At 45.1% G+C, this 23,747-nt stretch overlaps 1 protein-coding gene across 1 annotated transcript in view; it reads right to left on the reverse strand.

Annotated features, from left to right (window-relative positions):
• Positions 1-2,474: 2,474 nt before the first annotated feature.
• pacrg (PARK2 co-regulated) overlaps positions 2,475-23,747 on the reverse strand; it is a 324,372-nt gene continuing 303,099 nt past the window's right edge. The window contains exon 5 of the mRNA XM_078238143.1: positions 2,475-3,595. Coding sequence (XP_078094269.1) covers positions 3,435-3,595 — 161 coding nt within the window. The 3' untranslated portion in view covers positions 2,475-3,434. The remainder of the gene's footprint in view (positions 3,596-23,747) is intronic.

Raw genomic sequence — 23,747 nt, forward strand, 5'->3', positions numbered from 1 at the left:
AGGGTTAATGCTTCACCTTGATGACCTTTCGACAGAATTTGTAACAGAATGAAATGCTAACTCTGTTTCTCTCTCCACAGGTGCTGCCACACCTGCTGAGTGTTTCCAGCATTTCCTGTTTTTATTTCAGATTTCCCGAATCCACAGGGTAAACACAGGTTGCTGTATTGTTGTTAATTAGCATTCCCGAAAGGCTGCCTTTCGCTCAATTAACCCCATGCTGCTGGCAGGGGAGATCTCAAAAGGTGCGTTCTCAGTTAGAGATTCATTGGCAGTTCCGTGCTGTGGTAGAGAAATATATTTGGATGCCAACACAGATGTATAAATTGTTCATAGAATCATACAGCACCAAAGAGGTCCTTCGGCCCATCGGGTTCGCACTGACACATTAGAAACACCTGAACTCCCACCTAACCCCATCTGCTAGCGCTTGGCCTATAGCCCTGACAGTCATGATGTGCCAAGTGTTCATCCAGATACTCTTTAAAGGATGTGAGGCATCCCGCCTACACCACCCTCCCAGGCAGCGCATTCCAGACCGTCACCACCCTCTGGGTAAAAAAAGTTCTTCCTCACATTCCTCCTGAACCTCCTGCCCCTCACCTTGAACCTATGTCCCCTCATGACTGACTCTTCAACTAAGGGGAACAGCTGCTCCTTATCCACTCTGTCCATGTCTCTCATAATCTTGTACATCTCGATCAGGCCACCCCTCAGTCTTCTCTGCTCCAATGAAAACAACCCAAGCCTATCCAACCTCTCTTCATAATTTAAATGTTCCATCCCAGGCAGCACCCTGGTGAATCTCCTCTGCACCCCCTCCATTGCAATCACATCCTTCCTACAATATGGCGACCAGAACTGCACACAGTACTCCAGCTGTGGCCTCACCAAAGTTCTAAACTCCAACATGACTTCCCTGCTTTTGTAATCTATGCCTCGGTTGATAAAGGCAAGTGTCCCATATGCCTTTTTCACCACCCTACTGACGCGCCCTTCCTAAATTGTTGTCGTCTCTACTCCCCCTTCAGAATATTCTTTGATACGGTCTGTTGGAGCTCCTCCACTCTGGCCTCATTTCCTATAAAATCCCAAGTGAAGCCTCTTTGATGGTGAGAGTGGGCAGCATCCATTATGAATAGTCTGGCTGGATTGTACTGTTTAAACCTTTGCCAGCAGTCCAAGCAGCGCAATTTTCCCTTAAGGGCACCAAATGTTTCATCAAAAATAGTGCTTTCCCCACTTGATTGTGAATGTGTGTGCTTCACTCCGCTATGGGTTATGCAGTGGAGCCTGGACAAACTCAAGCCACATCTCCGAACTCCCACAACTCAGCCTCGTGGTTGCTCATCTTAGTATCATAGAATCCCCACAGTGCAGAAGGAGGCCATTTGGCCCATTGAGTCTGCGCCGACCACAATCCCACTCAGGCCTTATTCTTGTAACCCCACATATTTACCCTGCTAATCCTCCTGACCCTAGGGGCAATTTAGCATGGCCAATCCACCTAACCCGCACATCTCTGGACTGTGAGAGGAAACGGGAGCACCCAGAAGAAACCCATGCAGACACGGGGAGAATGTGCAAACTCCACACAGATAGTGACCCGGGTCGGAATTGAACCCGGGTCCTTGGCGCTGTGAGGCAGCAGTGCTAACTACTGTGCCGCCCAAATCTTGTTAAGTAATGCAGCCAGAAGCAACTGGCTGAAGGAGCCAGTCAATATATAATACTGTTCCTGTCTCCTTTTCTGTTGTTCCATAGCTCTGGGCCACCCCGAAGTAATAGCCACCTTCTGAATATGAATGGACACTGTTCTCTGGATGTTGCATATTAAAAGCACCACTGGGTGATTGGATCAAACTGTGACCAAAATAAAACCTTCAGTGCAACAGGCAGATTAATTCTAATCATTAATCTACTGCTATCTGATATGTTCAGTAATTGCGTCTCTGGTGAGCTTCAATCTATGGACACTGTTATTCCATTAGTGCCATCAGCAATGTGTTGATCTATAGATTATGCCTCCTTTATATTGCATTCTCTTCAGAGTCCCAAATCTTTGTGTCTGGACTACCGTGTTTGATCTCTTATCTTTAAGGATTTCAGCAGTCGCGATAGTTGGGTTTTGGTAGTGAATACAATAGCAGTTTGGAGGCCACATGTACGCAGCCAATTTAAGCGATTGGAAACCAGAATGTGGAATGTTTTAGTTGGATATCTGCCTTCAGGTTACAGGGTTTAATCATTTTTATGGATGGGTGTTAAACCCATTGTCATGTTTATGTCAACTTCCCACGCAAGGAAAAACTGAACTTGATGTGTTCATCATTCGAGCATTGGATCACTGTGTTACATTAGACCATTAGACAGGCAGCATCTGGAAAATCAGCCTCTCAAACTTTGCACGGGGAAGCTGGGGAATACCAAGTCTCAGATGAATATTGAATGTTTTTATTATACAAACAATTTAATGTTAGTAGGCAAAGTTGCTCCTTGTGTACATGATACAATGGTTGGCAATGCTGTCTGCGTGGGTTTCCTCTGGGTGCTCCGGGTTCCTCCCACAGTCCGAAAGATGTCTAGTTAGGGGTGGCACAGTGGCTAGCATTGCTGCCTCACATGCCAAGGACTTGGGTTCAATTCCCGACTTGGGTCACTGTCTGCGTGGAGTCTGCACATTCTCCCCGTGTCTGCGTGGGTTTCCTCCGGGTGCTCCGTTTTCCTCCCACAGTCCAAAAGACGTGCTGGTTAGGTGCATTGTCCACGCTAAATTCTCCCTCAGTGTACCCGGGCAGGTGCCGGAGTGTGGCGACTAGGGGATTTTCACAGTAACTTCATTGCAATGTTGATGTTAGCTTACTTACTAATAAATAGAACATAGAACATAGAACATTACAGCACAGAACAGGCCCTTCGGCCCACGATGTTGTGCCGACCTTCATCTGAAACCAAGATCAAGCTATCCCACTCCCTACTAAATAAACTTTAAAACTCTATAAGGTGCATTGGCCATGCTAAATTCTCCCTCAGTGTACCCAAACAGGCACCGGAGTGTGGCGACTAGGGGATTTTCACAGTAACTTCATTGCAGTGTTAATGTAAGCCTACTTGTGACCCTAATAAATAAACTTCACTCTCACCTAAGTTACAAAAGTTATTTAATAAAAGCCATTTATTATCAAGGAAATATGAAGGTTGGATATAGTCATAAAGGTAACGCATAAAATCAATTTGACATTGAAAGCAGAAATGCAGTGTGAAACCAAATCTGATATTTTTCTAACTCGTCCTTTGCTGCTGCTGATGTTCTGTTTCAAACAAAATTCTAATTCTCAAGAAGAGGATGATTTGGAAGCAGAAGAATGTATTCGCCCATGAATCATTTCAATTCTTCACCGTGTACTCTTTTCCATCCATGCTGTTGTTGTTCTCTAGTTTAGTATGCAGGACTCATATGTGGGGACCATGTATTTTATGTTAATGAACGAATCTTCCCCTCCAAAGCGCTCAAACACCTCCAGGGTTTCATTTACAAGGTCCCCAATATTTTCTCGTTTCTGCTGACTGTAGTCGATTCCATCGCCAGAATTTACTGGGGAGTTAAAAAAAAAAGGAAAATCAGTCCAGAGATTAACAGAATGTACTGCATTTAATTAAATTCCCTGCTAGAAGAATACTCTGCATAAAGTTTTGTGGAAAAACCTACAGGAATAATTGCTTGCAGCAAAACCAAGTTGGAGACAGGAAATAATATGATTGAATTTTATATTTGGTTTGAGGGAGAGAAGAGCGCATCCAAGACTAGTATTTTAAACTTAAATAAGGGCAATTATGAGGGCATGAAAGCGGAGCCAGCTAACGTGAACTGCTAAATATGTTTAAGGGATAGATCAGTAGAAGTTCAGAGGCAGTCATTTAAGGGGATATTTCAGAATACACAAAATAGACACATTCCAATGGGGAAGAAAAATTCCAAGGGGAGGGCCCATCATTTTTGGTTTACTAAAAAAGTTAAATAAAGTATTAAATTTAAAGAAAAAGTATATATTTTCACAAAGTTAAGTGGCAGGTCAGAAAATTGGGAAGAATTATTAAGAACATCAAAGAATGACTAACACATTGATAAGGAGAGAAAAAACTTGAGTACGAGAGAAATCTAGTTTATAATTTTCCAAAATTTCCAGGATAGCAAATGTAACTCCTTTATGCAAAAAGTGAGGGAGACAGAAAGCAGGAAACTACTGGCCAGTTAGTCTAATATCTGTCATTGGGAAAATGTTAAAAGTCATAATTAAAGATTTTATAGCGCACTTGGAAAAGTTAAAAGCAATCATAGAATCATAGAATCATAGAAACCCTACAGTGCAGGAGGAGGCCATTCGGCCCATCGAGTCTGCACCGACCACAATCCCACCCAGGCCCTACCCCCACATATTTTACCTGCTAATCCCTCTAACCTACACATCCCAGGACTCTAAGGGGCAATTTTTTTAACCTGGCCAATCAACCTAACCCGCACATCTTTGGACTAAGCTGGTCCCAATTGCCTGCGTTTGGCCCATATCCCTCTACAGCCATTTTACTCATGTAACTGTCTAAGCGCTTTTTATAATACAAAATTGTACCCGCCTCTACTACTACGTCTGGCAGCTTGTTCCAGACACTCACCACCCTCTGTGTGAAAAAATTGCCCCCTCTGGACCCTTTTGGATCTCTCCCCTCTCACCTATGCCCTCTAGTTTTAGACTCCCCTACAATTGGGAAAAGATATTGACTATCTCACTGATCTATGCCCCTCATTATTTTATAGACCTCTATAAGATCACCCCTAAACCTCCTACGCTTCAGGGAAAAAAGTCCCAGTCTATCCAACCTCTCAAACCATCAAGTCCCAGTAGCATCCTAGTAAATCTCTTCTGCACTCTTTCCAGTTTAATAATATCATTTCTATAATAGGGTGATCTGCTGTTACTAATCCATTTGAAAATGTGTCCTTCAGCCAAACAAGTTTGAGAATCACTGCTATTGACCAATCACAGTTGTACCAGAGGCTCAGGACCAGTAAAATAAATGGGCACTGTTGTGGCCATCCTAACAATGCAAATTACTCTATCATCACAATTTGGGATGACGTTTGAGGCTTTGAGGAGGAAAGGGCGGCACGGTGGCACAGTGGTTAGCACCGTTGCCTCACAGTGCCAGGAACTTGGGTTTGATTCTCGGCTTGGGTCACTGTCTGTGTGGAGTTTGCACGTTCTCCCTGTGTCTACGTGGGTTTCCTCCGGGTGCTCCGGTTTCCCCCCACAGTCCGAAAGACGTGCTGGTTAGGTGCATTGACCTGAACAGGCACCGGAGTGTGGTGACTAGGGGATTTCATGGTAACTTCATTGCAGTGTTAGTGTAAGCCTTACTTGTGACTAATAAATAAACTTTACTTTTTTACTTTACCTAACCTAAGCTCCTCTCTATCGCACTTCTGTCATTGGAGTACTTTTTGTGACCATGTACCCCCGGCTTGCATTGGTAAATCGCTGCTTATATTGTATAAAAGCGGGTGCAGTTGTGTATTGATTATGTTACTGAACTAGTAATCTGGAGACCTGGACTAAAAATTCAGAGAAATTCAAAGACTATTACAAGGGGGCATAACTATAGGGTTCGTGGTGGGAGATACAGGAAGGATATCAGAGGTAGGTTCTTTACGCAGAGAGTGGTTGGGGTGTGGAATGGACTGCCTGCAGTGATAGTGGAGTCAGACACTTTAGGAACATTTAAGCGGTTATTGGATAGGCACATGGAGCACACCAGGATGATAGGGAGTGGGATAGCTTGATCTTGGTTTCAGATAAAGCTCGGCACAACATCGTGGGCCGAAGGGCCTGTTCTGTGCTGTACTGTTCTATGTTCTATGTATCCCACTGTGGTATTTTGAGAATTTGATTGCAGTTTAAAAATGTTAAAAGCGGGTTCCAGTAAAAGTGAAACTGTCATTTGTCATAAAACCCTGAGTGTACTTTAGGGAAGGAAATGTACAGTCTGGTCTGAACTATAGGTATTACCCGTCCCACATCAATATGGCTGACTTTTAACCATTCTCTGCAGTGGTCCAGTAAGACATTCAAGAGTACTGGAGGTCTTTCAGTGGCTTAGTGAGAGCATCCACCATTAACATTTCAGGGTAAGTAAGGATGACTACATCCTAAGAAGGAATTTACAAATTAATGTATCACCCAGCAACCCTAGGGTACATGACTCCACAATGCCTTGGGTTTACCATCTTAATCAAATTTTAAAAAATCATTATGCTTATTCTGAACACTTTATCCATCCCACTATTTTTAAATCTCACTAACAACTCTCCCTACCCTTCCTGCCGGGACAGTGGCGTCTCTTTCATCAAAGTGAAGATTGTTTTATGTATAAAGCTTCCCCATGCCTCAGAGCTTGTCATTGGTGCTGTTAACTAAATCTCTAATTCTGGTTACGATTGAATGGCAGAGCAGACTCGATGGGCCGAATGGCCTAATTCTGCTCCTATATCTTATGAACTTATGGTTAGGAGCTGGTGGTTTGGTGGTAATCTTACAGGACTTGTAAGTTGCTAAGGCTCAGGCTAATATTCTGGGGACATGGAATCATAGAATTATAGAATTCCTACAGTGCAGAAGGAGGTCATGTGACCCGTTATTTATCCAGTTAATCCCCCTGACACGAAGGGGCAATTTAGCATGGCCAATCGACCTAATGATCTTGGATTTAAATTCCCCCACTGCAGCAGGTGGAATTGAAGTTAAATGGAATTTAAAGCTAGTCTGAGTAATGGTGACCATCAAACGCCCATCTGGTTCACTAATGCTGCCTTGGTTCACATAGAATCATAGGATCCTACAGTGCAGAAGGAGGCCATTTGGCCCATTGAGCCTGCACCAACCACAATCCCACCCAGGCCCTATCCCCATAACCTCATGCATTTATTCTAGCTAGTCCCCCTAATACTAAGGGGCAATTTAGTATGGTCAAACCATCTAACACGCACATCTTTGGACTGTGGGAGAAAACCAGAGCACCCAGAGGAAACCCACGCAGACATAAGGAGAATGTGCTAACTCCACACAAACAGTGACCCAAACCGGGAACGAACCCAGGTCCCTGGCGCTGTGAGGCTGCAGTGCTAACCACTGTGCCACCGTGCCACCCTGTGAGTCCAGACGCTGACCCACTGCTATGAGGCTGACTCTTAAGTGCCCTCTGGAAATGGCCCAGCAAGCCACTCAGTTCAGGGGCAGGTAACAAACGCTGCCCATGTCAGTGATGCCCATATCCCAATGGAAAAAAAAAATTCTTGCCAGTTGTTGGGTTTGGAACAAGTTGAATTGGGCTAAGGAATGTACTCAAGGATCATTGCGCTATTGTTAGCCGCAGCATCATGTTCCATGTGTCTTTATTTTAGAACGTTAGTTGTCTAACATCCATCTGCACCATTGCACAAAAGACAGAATATTAATTGCCCATGCAGCAAGTGAGGAAAGTTACGTACTTTGTTTGTCAGAAATATTTTAATTGCTTTTCACTTGTGCAAGCCTGATGCCACTTGTGTCCAATCTTCCTCTTAATTACAGCATTTGTGGATTTAGTTGTCATTTTATTCACTGTTTTTCTACACTGTTGAGTTTTATTATGTCCTTTTGGCATCGTAAGTTTGACTGTCAAATTGGACATTATAATATGTGGAATTTAGTGTAGGTACTGCAGCTGTAAACCTATTTCCTTCAAATAAATTCATATTGTGGTTACGACAAAATCTATATTTCAATTACAGCAGAGGCAAGGTTCCAGACCTCAGAAATTAACAGTAATAAAAGCATTATTAATTCAATTTAAAGTAGTTTAGTAAAGGGCAATGCTCGAAACCAAAAACAACATTGCCATCATATTTTGTCTTAATATTGACTTGAGTGGAGTCAATTTTTACCTTGTCCGTTTCTGTGTACAAACATGCAACATTGCCGAGCTCCATACTGTAAAACAAATGCTCTCAGTTGTACCATTTAAGCACTGGCTTATGTCTGATTTCATCTGTAGAACGGCAATACCCCCAAAACATAATAAGAGTCCTTAATCTCGGAAAACAAATCGAACTTCATTCCATTTTTTAAGAGGCAAAACCAGTGCGTTAACTTTTAAGTTCCCTGAGACCAAAATAATTACCAGAGGCTGGCCCGCCTTATCATGGAATAAGTAAACTTCTCTGTTAAAATCAGTGATTAAAGACAGTGAAACATTTTGTAGTTTGGTTTCTCTATCAATTTCTTTGCATGTTTCACACTGATGTACGTCTGTGCAGAATCCAGCCACATTCATTCAGTTTGGCATCAGCTGTAACAATGTATGTAAACTCATCTTATTTTAATTACCATGTGCAGGATATGAACATGAGGTTAAAACCAAGAAACAGATGTTGGGTGTTTGCCACAATATCTTCTTCTCATTCATTGAAAATGTGCATTATTGGGTAGTTTTCTTTCAATATTTCCCCATCTTCTCCTGGAGATACTGATACCTTTTTAAAATTCATTATTCGTGGGACATAGGTGTCTCTGGCTGGCCAGCATTTATTGCCCATCCCTAGTTGCCCGAGGGCAGTTGAGAGACAACCAGATTGCTGTGGTTCTGGAGTCACATGTAGGCCAGACCGGAGGCAGACTTCCTTCCCTAAAGGACCAGATGGGTTTTTCTGACAATCGACAATGGTTTCATAGTCATCAGTAGATTCTTAATTCCAGATATTTTTTATTGAATTCAAATTCCATCACCTGCCATGGCGGGATTCGAACCCAGGTCCCCAGCACACTAGCTGAGTTACTGATAATCTAGCAATAATACCGCTAGGCTATCACCTCCCCTTGCTGGAATACAGTTCCACGAGTGCCTCCTGAGCCTTCCATTCCTTGTCCACATGGCCAGTCTTCATGTGGGAATCGAGCGCCAGATATTGGTAGGTTACTTAGTATGGAGAACATCACACAGCAAAACCCAATCCTAAACTCACCCAGCAAAAAGGGTCTTCCAAATATAGTCACTGGATAGCAATCACGCAAGGAAACACTTGATAGTCCTTGTATATGGTGGTCAATAGTGTCTGAAATGTTGTCCCACATGAGATAATCTATCTCAAAACATATCTAGAATCAAATGCAAGACACCTTGGTTGGTATAGTCCAAATGCTAGATCAGGCTCTACCCAGGAGGACAACAGAGAATGGGAAGCAGTATTCTGCTCATCTTAAGATGGTGAATCTTCTGCACAATATTCCACAAAGAGGTTGCGTGCTGGTGGCACTAATTTCAGGTTTAAAAAATGTAGTTCCCTTCTCAGAGTTACAATGTGCAGAATGGACAGGACACGCCCTTAATCCATCCTCTGGTTTGCTCCAAAAACCAATTCTACTTCAATCCAATTCATGGACCCCACAAGAGAGACATACAGGCTGGAATTTTACCGGCACATTCGCCCCGATTCCGGGGGCAGGTGAGGCTCGGAAAACGGCATTCTCCATTAGCCTCAGGCGGGATTGTACGAACCTGGGACGGACATGCCGGTAAAACTCCACCCACTAGATCCAAACTAACAAGAACAGGCATTATACCTGATCTCATGCTTGATCCTGTATTTGATTTTAGCCAAAAGGCCAAGAAGTGATTTTAAAAAAAAAATCCTTTCTTAGTGTTACAAAGCCAATGTACAGAGTGGGCAGTAATCCTGCTCCTTGCATGCGTCAAAAACCAATTCAAATTCAGATTAAATCCAATTCACGGTCCCACAAAAGACACATACAAGATCCAGGCAGACATGAAAAGGGATTGAACCTGACCTTGAGCTTGGTCTGACCCTTGATCTTAGCCAAAAGGCCGAGAAGTGATTTAAAACATCTGCCCAGAGATTTTAGTGTGAGACATTACCCGCAGGTGGTTGATTGACAGGGGGTGGAAATGTGGGGAATATAGCACAGTGCAGAGTACTGCACATGTCCCAACAGCAACCAAATTGCTGAAGGGCAACAATGGATAGTGAGAGCATCAATTAAGGAGACAGACTGGATACTTAATAAGAGCTTGTGACGGATTATTCCATCACTGTTACAAGGTGTTAACCTTGCCAAGTTAGGACAGCCATTAAGGAAGACATTGCATGGAGGAGGCTAACGTCTTCTTTTAATGATAAATACATTCATTTTTTTTCCCTCTCATCCTTGCTTTCTGGCCACCACGTTGACCCTATCCCTGACGTCACTGCAATGACTTCAATCAGGCCAGTGAGGTCGGCCTATTGGAATATGAGCTCCCTGATTCAGGAGTCAATTGATGGACCAATCAGGGAGTCTTTTCCTTGTACTTAACCGTGAGTGTCAGTTCCTCTGGCGCTCCCGGAGGTAGACTGCTGACTATTAGCACTCTGTGTACTGCTGTTAGAGTTTGTAAATAAAGGGATTTTGGGGGAGGGACTTCTGCCTCCACACACTTATTACAATCACTTCCTGGTTCACTAACTCCAAAGGCAGTAGAGTGGGACCAGCCAGAGTAGAATTGTCAGCTCTGACTTGTTGCATTCATAGAATCATGGAATCCCTACAGTGCAGAAGGAGACCGTTCATCCCATTGGGCCTGCAGCGAGGTCCAATCACATGACACCTGATCATGTGACACTCGATCACATGACATTTGGCCACACGACATTCAGTCACGTCAAACGCTGTAACTTCTCCCAAGTTGACAACAGCAGCGCTTAAAAGCCAATCCGGGAGATACCCCAGCAATCCGAGAGAGTCGGCAATGACTAACAGGAGCAGGAAAGATTGTGCCCAAGGTCAGTAAATTCTCCCAGAAAGTTTCATCATGGTTCATCACAACTCCACATTAAAGCTACATTTAGGTAAGAGTTCCAGCTTTCCATTACAAAAAAGAAGCTTAAATAAATTTCTGTTGGGCATAAACTTAATGCAAGGATCTTTAAGCTAAAGCTATGGCAGGGGAGTTAAACCGGAGGTCACATGCGGCGTGGAATTTGGGTTGAAATCCATGTGGGGTAAGTTGGAGATGAAGACAGTCACTGAGGAAGGAAACGTGGCTGTGGAAGAGGGTGTTGGTAAACATCTTGTTCAACAGGCTTTAGAGAGAGTGCAGAGGAGGTTTACCAGGATGTTGCCTGGTATGGAAGGGCTTAGTTATGAGGAGAGATTGGGTAAACTGGGGTTGTTCTCACTGGAAAGACGGAGGATGAGGGGTGACCTAATAGAGGTGTATAAAATTATGAAAGGCATAGATAGAGTGAACGGTGGGAAGCTTTTTCCCAGGTCGGTGGTGACGTTCACGAGGGCTCATAGGTTCAAGGTGAGGGGGGGGGGGGAGGTTTAACACAGATATCAGAAGGACGTATTTTACACAGAGGGTGGTGGGGACCTGGAATGCGCTGCCGGGCAAGGTGGTGGAGGCGGACACACTGGGAACGTTTAAGACTTATCCAGATAGCCACATGAATGGAGTGGGAATGGAGGGATAGAAAAGAATGGTCTAGTTTGGACCAGGGAGCGGCGCGGGCTTGGAGGGCCGAAGGGCCTGTTCCTGTGCTGTATTGTTCTTTGTTCTTTAACACTAAGAGAAATGGAAAGCAGCATATCGCTCCCACAGCCACATTTCCTTCCTCAGCGATTGTCTTCATCTCTGACTTACCCCACGTGGATTTCAACTCAAGTTCCACTCCGCTTGTAACCTCCAGGTTATGGCAGGGGAGGTCAGTCCTGTGTTTTACAGCCTGCAGCATGTGGGAATTCATTGATGCTCCTTGCAGTCTGGATGTCCGCCTGTGCGGGAAATGCCGCAGGTTTGACCAACTTGAGCCCCGGGTTTGGAGCTTAAGCATCGGCTCGAGGCACTGAGGTGCGTCCGCGAGGCTGAGAATAACGTGGACAGCAGGTTCTTAGACATGGTCACCCCGCAGCTTAAGGAAGAGTAGTCAGAGAGGGAATGGGTGACCACCAGTCAGAAGAAAGGAAGCAGGCAGGTAGTTAGGAAGGCCCCGGAGTGCTTCTCACTCAAGAACCATTTTTCTGTGTTGGAAAACAGTGAGAGCGATGGTGATTCCTCTGGGGAGTGCAGCAGATCCAGATTCAAGGCATTGTGGGTGGCTCAGCTGCACAAGGGGGGAGGAATAAGAGTGGAAGAGCAATAGCATTAGTGAGGGGTGCATTCAGGCATTTCTGCAGCCGCAGACGTGACTCCAGGATGGTGCGTTGCCTCCCTGATGCCAGGGACAGGGATGTCACCAAACGGCTGCAGGGCATTCTGGGGGACCACGAACAGACAGAGGTCGTGGTTCACTTTGATACCAACGACACAGGTAGAAAGAGGGATGAGGTCCCGCAACAGGTGTTTAGGGAGCAAGGAGGCAGACTGAAATCTCTGGATTACTCCCAGTGCCACGTACCAGAGAGTATAGGAATAGGAGGATAGATCAGACCAATGCATTGCTGAAGAGATGGTGCAGGAAGGAGGGTTTTAGATTCCTGGATCACTGGGTCCATCTTCGGGGAAAGTGGGACCTGCACAAGTTGGACGGATTGCACCTAATCGGAATGGGACAAACATCCTTTGCTACTGCAACTGAGGGAGGAGATTTAAACTAATTTGGCAGGGGGATGGGAAATGGCGTGGAGGTAGAGTAGGGAGTGATGCTCAGCCAAATATAGAAGATAAAACTCATCAGTCTGAAAGACAGAGTGATTATAGACAAGTTCAGGCACAAGGGGAGTAGTATGGCAAGGCTGGGTGGCATTTAATTGAATGCAAGGAGGCTTATGAGTAAGGCAGATGAATTGAGGCTGTTGATTAATACATGGTAATATGATATTATTGCTATCACAGAGATGGTTGAGGAAGAGGCAGCACTGACAGCTCAATATTCTGGGGTATAGAACCTTTCGGTGAGGCATTGGGGTGAAACGGAGGTGTGATTGCAATCGAGAAGGTGCAGAGGAGATTCACCTGAATATTGCTTGGACTGGAGAGTTTTAACTATCAAGAGAGATTGGATAGGCTGGGGTTGTTTTCCTTGGAGCAGAGAGACTGAGGGGCAGAGATAGGGTGGATAGGAAGGAACCTTTCTCCTTAGCAGAATGCTCAATAACCAGGGGCATAAATTTAAGCTAAAGGGCAGGAGATTTATAGGAGATGTGAGGAAAAACCTTTTCACCCAGAGGGTGGTGGGAATCTGGAGCTCACTGTCTGAAAGGGTGGTAGAGGCGGGAACCCTCACAACATTAAAGCATTTAGATGAGCACTTGAAACGTACAAATCTATGGACCAAGTGCTGGAAAATGGGGTTAGAATAGGTAGGTACTTGATGGCCAGTGCAGACATGATGGGCCGAAGGGCTTCTTTCTGTGCTGACTCCACAGTTAAGGCCAAAATAAAGCAATAGCATCAATTCCTTTGTGTTAAAAAAATTGCCTTTCCCCAACACCTGATGCTTAACACACACACACACAGATTCTTATAAACCCTCAGAAAGATGAAAATGAGATAACTAATAGTTGGGTTCGTGACAAACAATGTGTTCTGTCGAATAACTAGACAAAACAATACATCGCTGGGTGGCAAATCACAGTGTGTCTGCATTGGTTAGTCTGCACAAATCAGCAAGACAATTCTTCCCATGTCAGAAAAAAAAACAAGAAATGTTACAAGAAGTGTCTGACTCTGATAACAGGAAATTCCAGCAACAAATCCCTCTTCGACAGAAATATCAACGGCAATGCAGAAATGTGAAATTTACAATGGGCATTCCGCACCGAAGATTAAACTTTTGGGAAATGGAAATATTTGCTGCAGAATGGTGGTAGAAACATCCACGGGAAACAGTAGCGGTTTGTTTGCAGGCTGATAATGAAGATCTGTCAGTGCACAAGTCTCCATTGTTCGCACAGCATGGGCTGCCGTGTGAGCTCATGCAGGAATGGGGCTGCTGTTCGCCCACTGATGGAGCAGAACTGAGGAAGCAGCAGGTCACAAAGGCCTGCAAAACCATACAGCCTGTGGCATGGGGGAGGGAAAGAGAGGAGGGGGGGGGGGGGGGGACGGTGTGGGGGCAGGAAAGATCATGACATCTTCCCAAATGGAATTAGAAATACTTTATACAGTATGCGCTGTGTGGAATTCCAGTGCGGCGCCTGACTTTAGCCATTGTCCGAGATTAATTACTCCCCGCCCACTTTGAACTTTTGAGAAGTTTCTCGGTACATTAAATGTACACTGAGTCACTGTCCTGAGCAGGACAACAATGTGCTGTGGACAGTCTGGCTGCAGTGATGTAATTCCTATTCTGTCTCAAAGTGAAAATTTAACAAACTGAAGACACCGCGCCCAGATTAACGAAAGCTAAACATCCCGTTGAAGAATGCAAAGAATTTTACGTGACCAATCGTCAATGCTTGCAGAACAATCTCGCAGTGTAACACTTGCAGCTGGATGCAGTGGGACGTGACACTTTACTACTGAGTCAGTGGAAATGCAGAAGACTGACTCGCTTTCATGCAACTGGTTTCCTCATTCGAGTGGAACATTGATAAGCCCATACTTCCGTGAATCTGCGCTGATTCCCTGAGCCTTGGGCTATTTATACTGTGACCAATTGTCTCCCATTTGTCTCCATTGACTGCCCTACTGGAATATGAAATCGCCTTCCAGAGCAACTTTTGGTGCCCAGGTGCTAAGATTCACCACAAACTGGCAATCCCGAGCTACTTACAAATGTGGCAAGTCTGATGTTACAATGATCAATACAGCATGGTTATGAGGAAACTATCAAGATGACAATCTATTGCGGGGGTACCCTGGGTGAGGATAAGGAGAGAATGGTCTCCTTTTTTAAGATGCGTTACAAATATTTGATGGATAAGTTGCTTGACTACATACCAATAAAAAAGATCAAATTTCTGTCCCTGTAAACACTTGTATTATTCACCCTGAATGCTTGCATTATTCACAATAGGATCTATTGATCATTTTGCCACCTTGATGGGGACAAGGAGTAGTTTGGGTTTGACTGGTACCATTCAGTGGAACTTCTATTTATTCTTTTATGGGATGTGGACATTGCTGGCAAGGCCGCCATTTGTTGCCCATCCCTAACTACCCTTGAGTCGTTTGCTGGGGCCATTTTAGAGGATAGTTAAGAGTCAACAACATTGCTGTGGGTCTGGAGTCACATGTAGGTCAGACCGGGTAAGGACGGCAGATTTCCTAGTGAACCAGGCGGGTTTTTACAACAATCAATGATAGCTTCATGATAGCATTACTGGGACTAGTTTTAAATTCCAGATTTTATTTAGTGAATTTGAATTCCATCAGCTGCCCTAGTGGGTTTTGAACCTCTGTCTCCAGAGACTGGGTCTCCAGTTTATTAGTCCAGTGACATTATCACTACTTTACCATATCCCCCTCACTGCTCTCGCTTGGTTCCATTCTTACCCATCAAGTTGTAACTAAAGCATCTCCAGTTTTTGTTTGTCTTTCTGCCCTCTAATTTTACCACTGGAGATCCCCAAAATCTTGGTCCTGTCATCTTCCCCATTGACATTTTACCTCTTGGTGACATTATCCCAAATCATGGCATCCATTCCACGTGGATGATACACAACTCTTCCCTTTCATCAACCATCCTGACCCATGAACTGTCTCTGTGCTGTCAGACTGTTCGTCCTGCTTTTGAGTCTTGAATAATCCACATCAAACTTCTGGTCAAGTAAGCACTGGGAAGACGGCAGCCATCTCCTCAGCTCTCATCACAAACCCTGCATCATTGTCCCCGTTGCATTCTCCCTCCCAGTTATCATTGGACCAGACTGTTCATAGCTTCAGCACCTATTCAACCCCTGAACTGACCTATCCCCTCCATCACTAAGACATCCAACACCCACCTCCATGATATGACCCACCTTTGCCCCGATACAGCCACCCACTGCTGAAACTCACCTCCATACCTTTCTCACTCCAGATTTGACAATGCCAAGCTTTTACATACATATATATATATAATATATATAGCTTCAACACCAAGCTTAGGTCTGTGTCTCCCAGACAGTTCCAGTCTGCTGTTTGAAGGAAGCCGCTCTGCAAATAGTCTGAAAGAGGGTAAATTAAGTCCTCTCGCTGCCCTCCCAATCTCCAAACTTTCCACCTCCTCCCCAAAAATATGTATTTGTACAGTACATTTAAACATAGAAAAAATGTCCAAAGGAACTATCCAACATTGATGTACTCTTTCCCTGACTGGCTTCCTAATATGTGGAAGAAATGCTTCTGTAAATTGAGTTCAGCATCGTTAGAAACATGAGCTATTTGACAATGTTTAATTTTTTCAGACTATTTGCCAAGCAGTTTCCTTCAAACAGCAGACTGGAATTGTCTGGGAGACACAGACTTAAGCTTGGCGTTGAAGCTGGGTATCACATTTATATATATCTTGGTCCAAAGAAAATCAGCCTTCAAACCGTTGGAAACTGGAGAGACTGACAAGCCTTTCCTCATTTCTATTTTTCTCACATTCTCAATTGCGATGAATGATGTTCTGTGATTGACTGGTAAGAGATACAGCATCAAGATCAATGAGTTCAAGCCACAGATAACTCTAGGCTACCAGCTCTGATCTTCCCCTTTGAATTCAGTCGAATACAGGTTGAATTATCTTAAACTGGAATTTTTTTCCCAAAACGAAAAAAGATAAAATCACTTTAAAATGTTAAAAAGTTCTATCTGTTAGGTGAATAGTAATTGATGTTTTCCCCAGTGTCCTGCCCAATATTTACCCCTCAACCATCATCGCTGAAACAGATAACTTTATTGTCTTTATTATTTATCTCGTGGTTTCCTTTGGGGGGGACGAGGTGGGTGGGAGGTGGGGGGATATTAGTGGTGTTTGATTTTTACAAATGGGATTTTGCATTCCTTACATAACAGAGTCAATGCTTCAAAAGTACCTCAGTGACTTCAGAATATTTCCAGGCCATGAAAGGCATAATATAAGATCTTTGTTTTAAGTAAGTGCAAGGCAAAAAGCTTCTTGAATTACCCTAGAGCTTGGGCCTAGCGTGCACCGTTGCTATCTCCATGGCAACATTCCATCCATTCAGAGTCGACTTGCCAATCAGTCCCTTTTCTCTCTTCGAGGATATATTGTTGTGACGGTTTGAAATTTGGTATTCTTCCACTTGTCCTGATCAGTTGAAAAGCTTCGGCAACATGTCTCCCTTTCCATCAATATTCTTTGGGCGGGATTTTCCGGCCATTCCCGCTGACGGCGAGCCCCCGCCGTGGGTTCCCCGGCGACGGAGGGTGCGAACGACAGGAAACCCAGTTGACCCCACTGTTGGCCAATGGCAGGCGAGCTCTAGCGCGGCAAAACACGCCGTGTGTCCGGGGGGGGGGGGGGAGGGGGGGGGCGGGAATAAGGGGGCGGGGGGAGGGGAGGAACGGAAATCCTGCTCTATGGACTGGGTTTTCCAGCAGCGCTCACCCCAAAACCGGAAAATCCTGCCTGAGGTTGATAGACCTTTGCATGGTCCCCCCACACCCCCCCCCCCCCCCCCGCCCCCCAACCTCCCTCCCTGCGCCCCCGTCCACTAGGATTCTCATGGTGGGTGGGATGGGAAAATTCCTACCTTTGTTTCTTATTTAAAGACAAAATTCCCTACATTGTTCCTCATTTTTCTTCATGGATCTTTTTTTGTGTGTTACTGAAAGTTATTTTTTCCTACAATCTTCTTGAAGCCACTGTCCATTTATTTCACAGAAGGCACGCGAACATTTTGGTTCTCAGAGGCCACAAAGGGGACGAGAAAACTTCTCAGCTCTGGGCTGTCCCCTCATTCCTCACGTCTGCCGTCAAACTGGATCACGGACCTCTTCAGGAGAGTATCGGCTGTTTTATTATATTCCTTAATGGGCATTTGGAAGATAATACTTTTGTAATCCGGCCCCGTAATCGTCTGGGGAAGCGAAATCTGCTCGCTGAGATGGTACAACAACATTTCCCACAAGCTTATGTGATTTCAAATAATCTTATTTTGAAAAAGTTGCTAAGAACCTCAGAGATACTTGCCGAGTCTAATCTCCAAACGGCATTGTACAGGATGCCAGAGGCTCCGCAAGGTTAGTCCAAAGGCTTTTCCAGTAACATGCCGGCCATCCCCATATCAGCCAAAAGAGGTCATTAAATCAAATTTGTTGGTATTCAGTTTGTCAGAATTACGGTTGCAAAAACCAACATTTTGTTCCCCCAAGTGAGCTTAGTAGTCAGTATCTGATGAGGGATCACTCTGTTCTCAAATGTTGCCATGATGTGGAGTTGCCGGTGTAGGATTGGGGTGGGCACAGTAAGTCGCCTCAGAACACCAGGTTAAAGTCCAACAGGTTTATTTGGTAGCGCGAGCTTTCGGAGCGTTGCCCCTTCATCAGGTGAGTGAACCTCATCACCGGGGCAATGCTCCAAAAGCTCGTGCTACCAAATAAACCTGTTGGACTTTAACCTGGTGTTGTGAGACTACTTACTCTGAAATGTCGCAAGAGGGGCATTTTCTTACCACAATCGAATTCTAGTTAGTTATGCTCTGTGGTTAGAGTACGTTGCCCCTTGCCAGCTGCAGCACACGATGGTTCTTTATTTTCGCAATGCAACCTGCCTTTTTATTTATTGGTACCTTTCGGTACTTTATTTCTCATCAAAAAAGCCATTTCAAATTAAGTCCAGTCATGGTTCCCACATGAGGGACAATCCCGGTCCAGGCTGACAAGACAAAGACATGGTATCCCAAAATGGATTTTAGCTAAAGATCTATCTTCGTTGAATTTGCTCCTTTAAGTTGACCATTTAGACATTTCAAACCCTCATTCAAGTGTTCCAATTCTCTTAACCGACACTGAAGTATCCTCACCATTTTTCATTTTTCATTATCTAACTCATCTTTTGTTCTCTGCAGTGAGCAGTCTTTCTTTGGAAGATCCTAATTCCTCATTGCAACCTTTGACATTCTTGCATCTCTAAGTTTTCTTGGCGCTGGGCTAATCGCTTTTCCACTTCTAAATACTGTTTCTTGCAGTCAATTTTAAAATGCTAATTTTTGGCTTTTGGGGCAGCACGGCGGCACAGTGGGTTAGCACTGCTGCCTCACAGCGCCATGGACCCGGGTTCGATTCCCAGCTTGGGTCACTGTCTGTGCAGCATCTGCACGTTCTCCCCGTGTCTGTGTGGGTTTCCTCCCACAGTCCGAAAGACATGCTGGTTAGGTGCATTTGCCATGCTACATTCTCCCTCAGTGTACCCGAACAGGCGCCGGGGTGTGGTAGACACAGGGAGAACATGCAGACTCCGCACAGACAGTCACCCAAGTTGGGAATCGAACCCGGGTCCCTAGTGTTGTGAGGCAGCAGTGCTAACCACTGTGCCACCGTGCCACCTTGTAGGAGCTTAATTGAATCCCAATGAAAGTTAATGTCCACCACTGGCATAAAATTAAATGTGATTAATACTCAATTAATATACACTGTCTTAAGTTATAAAGTTTCAAGGTATGTAAATGAATTCAAAATATAGCATCTTACCTCATTTGTATCCTTTGTAAAAACTTTTGCATTGATATAGCGCCTTTAACAGAATAACACATGTTGAGGTGCTTCACAGAAGCATATGGTGATGCTAGGACAGGTGACAAGCTTGGTCAAAGAGATAAGTTTTAAAGGGTGTCCTAAAGGATGCAAAAGAGGTAGCGAGAAGGAGAGGTTTAGGGAGGGAATGGCCAGGCCTTAGGGCCCTGGCAGCTGAAGGAATGGACGCCAATGTTTCAGCAAAGAAAATTGGTGGAGGACAAGTAGGGCGGCATGATGGCACAGTGGTTAGCATTGTTGCTTCACAGCGCCAGGGACCCGGCTTCGATTCCCGGCTTGGGTCACTGTCTGTGCGGAGTCTGCACATTCTCCCCACGTCTGCGTGGGTTTCCTCCGGGTGCTCCGATTTCCTCCCAACAGCCTGAAAGACGTGCTGGTTAGGGTGCATTGGCCGTGCTAAATTCTCCCTCAGTGTACCCGAACAGGCGACATGGGGATTTTCACAGTAACTTCATTGCAGTGTTAATGTAAGCCTCCTCGTGACTAATAAATAACTTTTAACTTTATTGGAAGGACACAGAGGTCTTGGGAGATCCTCGGACTGGAGAAGGTTTACAGAGGTAGGGAGGGGCGAGATCATGGAAGTATCTGAAACGAAGACGAGAATCTTTAACTCTAGACATTGCCAGTCCAGGAGCCAATGTTGGGTTAGTGAGCAGGGGGTGCTGGGTTCAACTGTAACCAAGATTGAGCGCACAATAAGAACAATACTGCTTGGTTTAGCTTCTCTGACAATCCTGAAGGTATCAGGTCACCTTCTGTGTAGCAATGGCGGAAGAATTATAATTGTGCAGCTATTTAGCTTTTCCTCAGAAACAGCCGCAGCTGGTCAGATGTTTATATTTAGTTGTCTGTCTCAGACACCGGCTATGCCAGAGATGATCCAGTTTGCTCCGATGAGCTGCTCTCCGAGAATTTCTCCCATCAGGAGGCATCTGATGACTGGAGAGACGTCGTATTTAACACACAACCTCGCTTGCTATTTTCGGTAGTTTTACAAATATAAAAAGAATGATGACGATTCACAGGTGAACAGACAGCCAGCGCACATGTGGGAGAGAAAAGAGATCCCACATCTCAGGGTGGCACAGTGGGTTAGCACTGCTACCTCACAGCGCCAGGGACCCGGGTTCGATTCCCGGCCTCGGGTCACTGTCCGTGTGGAGTCTGCACGTTCTCCCCGTGTCTGCGTGGGTTTGCTCCCATGTTCCAAAGATGTGCAGGTGAGGCGGGTTGGCCATGCTAAATTGCCCCTCAGGCCGGAATTTTACTGGCACGCCTGCCCCAATTCTGGGGGCGGGTGAGGTTCGGAGGACGGTACGGCATTCTCCGTTGGCCTCGGGCGGACGTGCCCTTGGTGTCCAAAGTGATGTAAGTGGGGCGGAGCGGTAGCCATGAGAAATGTGTAGGGTTACAGGTGGGGGAGAGGGCCAGGGTAAGATGCTCTGTTGATGAGTCGGTGCAGACTCGATGGGCCGAATGGCTTCTCCTGCCTTGTAGGAATTCTATGATTTCCTTCTCTCAGTAGCGGCACAGAATGGACAGGTTTATTCTAATCTTTTCTAATGTTGGAACATCGACTGAGCAAAGCTCCATATGCTTGTTCCAGATCCGTACAAAGCATTGCTGATCCCTGAATAAATATGACCGCACAGAAAACACGAGGAGTGCATTGTGGTGTTCGCATCCAGCGGAGCTTCGACTGATTACTGAGCTGACACACAGGGATGCGAGTTTGACAGTCTTGACATTTAATCAGGAACACATCTTGGATGCTTGCCATCCTGTATGTTCAGGTACATGTAAATGTGTGTTTATGTCTTGTCAGTGATAGGCAGAGGGAGAGACAATGCCGAACGCAGTTATTCACTTTGCACTGCTGGATTGCTGCACAGTTTGGGAAAGCAGAGGGAAAAGACTTCATTAATTAAATACATTTATAAAGCTTTAATTACTCTGCAAATGTCTCTCCCTGCATTGGAGGAATGAGGCTGAGTGCACGGACTGGGAGAGATATTTCTCCAGAGCTTTAGCAGATCCATAACTTCGACAAGTGCCCCCCACCCACCCCCCCCCGCCCCCACCCCGCATCTTCCCCTCCTATCCCCGCCCCCCTTTCCACATGGGCCAGGATTTTCCCTGCATGCTTCTGAACTCTACCGTCAGGCTGAACTGGTGAACTGTGGGAGGAGGGACACATAGGAACATAGGTACAGGAATAGGCCATTCAGCCCCTCCGCCATTTAATGAGATCAAGGCTGATCTGTGGCCTAACTCTGTATACCTGCCTTTGGCCCATATCCCTCAATACCTTTGCTGAACAAAAGATTATCTGGGGGGAATTTTACTGTCTGTGCAACCACAGTGGTTTACCGTCTGGGAATTTTGCGTGGCTGGTAAATCCCGCCCTCTGTCTCGGATTTAAAGATAGCAACTAATCCAGCATCAATTGCTGTTTGTGGAAGAGAGTTCCAAACCTCTACCAGCCTTTGTGTGTAGAAATGCTTCACAGCTCCAGGGACCTGGGTTCGAATCCCGGCTCGGGTCACTGTCTGTGTGGAGTCTGCACATTCTCCCTGTGTCTGCGTGGGTTTCCTCCGGGTGCTCCGGTTCCCTCCCACAGTCCAAAGATGTGCGGGCTAGGTTGACTGGCCATTCTAAATTGCCCTTCGTGTCCCGGGATACGGAGGTTAGAGGGATTAGTGGGTAAATATGTGGGGATATGGGGGTAGGGCCTGGGTGGGATTGTGGTTGGTGCAGACTCGATGGGCCGAATGGCCTCTTTCTGCACTGTAGGGATTCTATGATTTCTATTCCATGATAACTCCCCCACCACAGATGTTTGGCTAACTGGTCTGTTGGTTTTTCTCTTCCACACTTCTTAAAAATCGGAGTGTTATGAGCAATTTTCCAATCCAGAGGGATGACTCCTGAATCTAGGGAGCTCTGTTAGGGAATCTACAATGTGCTCCCCTATGTCCTTTAAACCTTTGGATGGAAACCATCAGGTCCTGGGAATTTGTCACTCTTTAGTTCCATTAATTTCCTCATTATCGATGTTTTACTTACGTTAATTTTATTTAGACCCTGTCTTCGATCCATTATTAATTCCCTCGGGAATTCGGGCAAGCTTTCCTCCTTTCCGACTGTAAATACTGAGGGAAAGTAACTAAAACAGAAAATGCTGGAAAATCAGGTTTGACAGCATCCGCAGGGAGAGAATAGAGCCAACATTTCGAGTCTAGATGACCCTTTGTCAGGGCTGAATAGTTAGACTCCAAACGTTGTCTCTATTCTTTCTCCACAGATGCTGTCAGACCTGTTGGGATTTTTGCAGCATTTTCTGTTTTCATTTTAGATTCCAGCAGCTGCAGTATTTTGCTTTTATCTTGGAGGAAAAATAATTGTTCAACATGTCCGCCATTTCCCCAAAGTCATTGACATTAAAGTTTATTCAAGTTTATTTATTAGTGTCACAAATAAGGCTTACATTAACACTGCAATGAAGTTACTGTGAAACTCCCCTAGTCGCCACACTCCGGCGCCTGTTCAGGTCAATGCACCCTAACCAGCACGTCTTTCAGAATATGGGAGGAAACCGGAGCGTCCGGAGGAAACCCACGCAGACACGGGGAGAACGTGCAAACTCTACACAGACAGTCACGCAAGCCGGGAATCGAACCCGGGTCCCTGGCGCTGTGAAGCAGCAGTGCTAACCACTGTGCCACCGTGCCGTCCACTTTCCCTTTATGTAACTATAAAATTCCTTTTTGATTTTGATGTCCCTTTGTAGCTCTTTTAAACTGCTTTGTGGCCTTTTGCTGGTCTTTGTATCTTTATCATTTGGTAGGATCTGTGTTTTAGCATTTTTGTATGCCCTTTGTTTAGTTATATGCTGTCCCTGATCTCTTTAGTCGTCCATGGCTGTTTTTATCGTGGAGTTGTGCTTTCCTTCTCAGGGATATAAGCTGGCTCTGTATAATGTTAAATGTTTCTTTGAAAATCTTCCACAGTTCTTCAGTTGTTTTATC

Source organism: Mustelus asterias, chromosome 21 (genome assembly GCF_964213995.1).
Source record: "Mustelus asterias chromosome 21, sMusAst1.hap1.1, whole genome shotgun sequence".
NCBI lineage: Eukaryota > Metazoa > Chordata > Chondrichthyes > Carcharhiniformes > Triakidae > Mustelus > Mustelus asterias.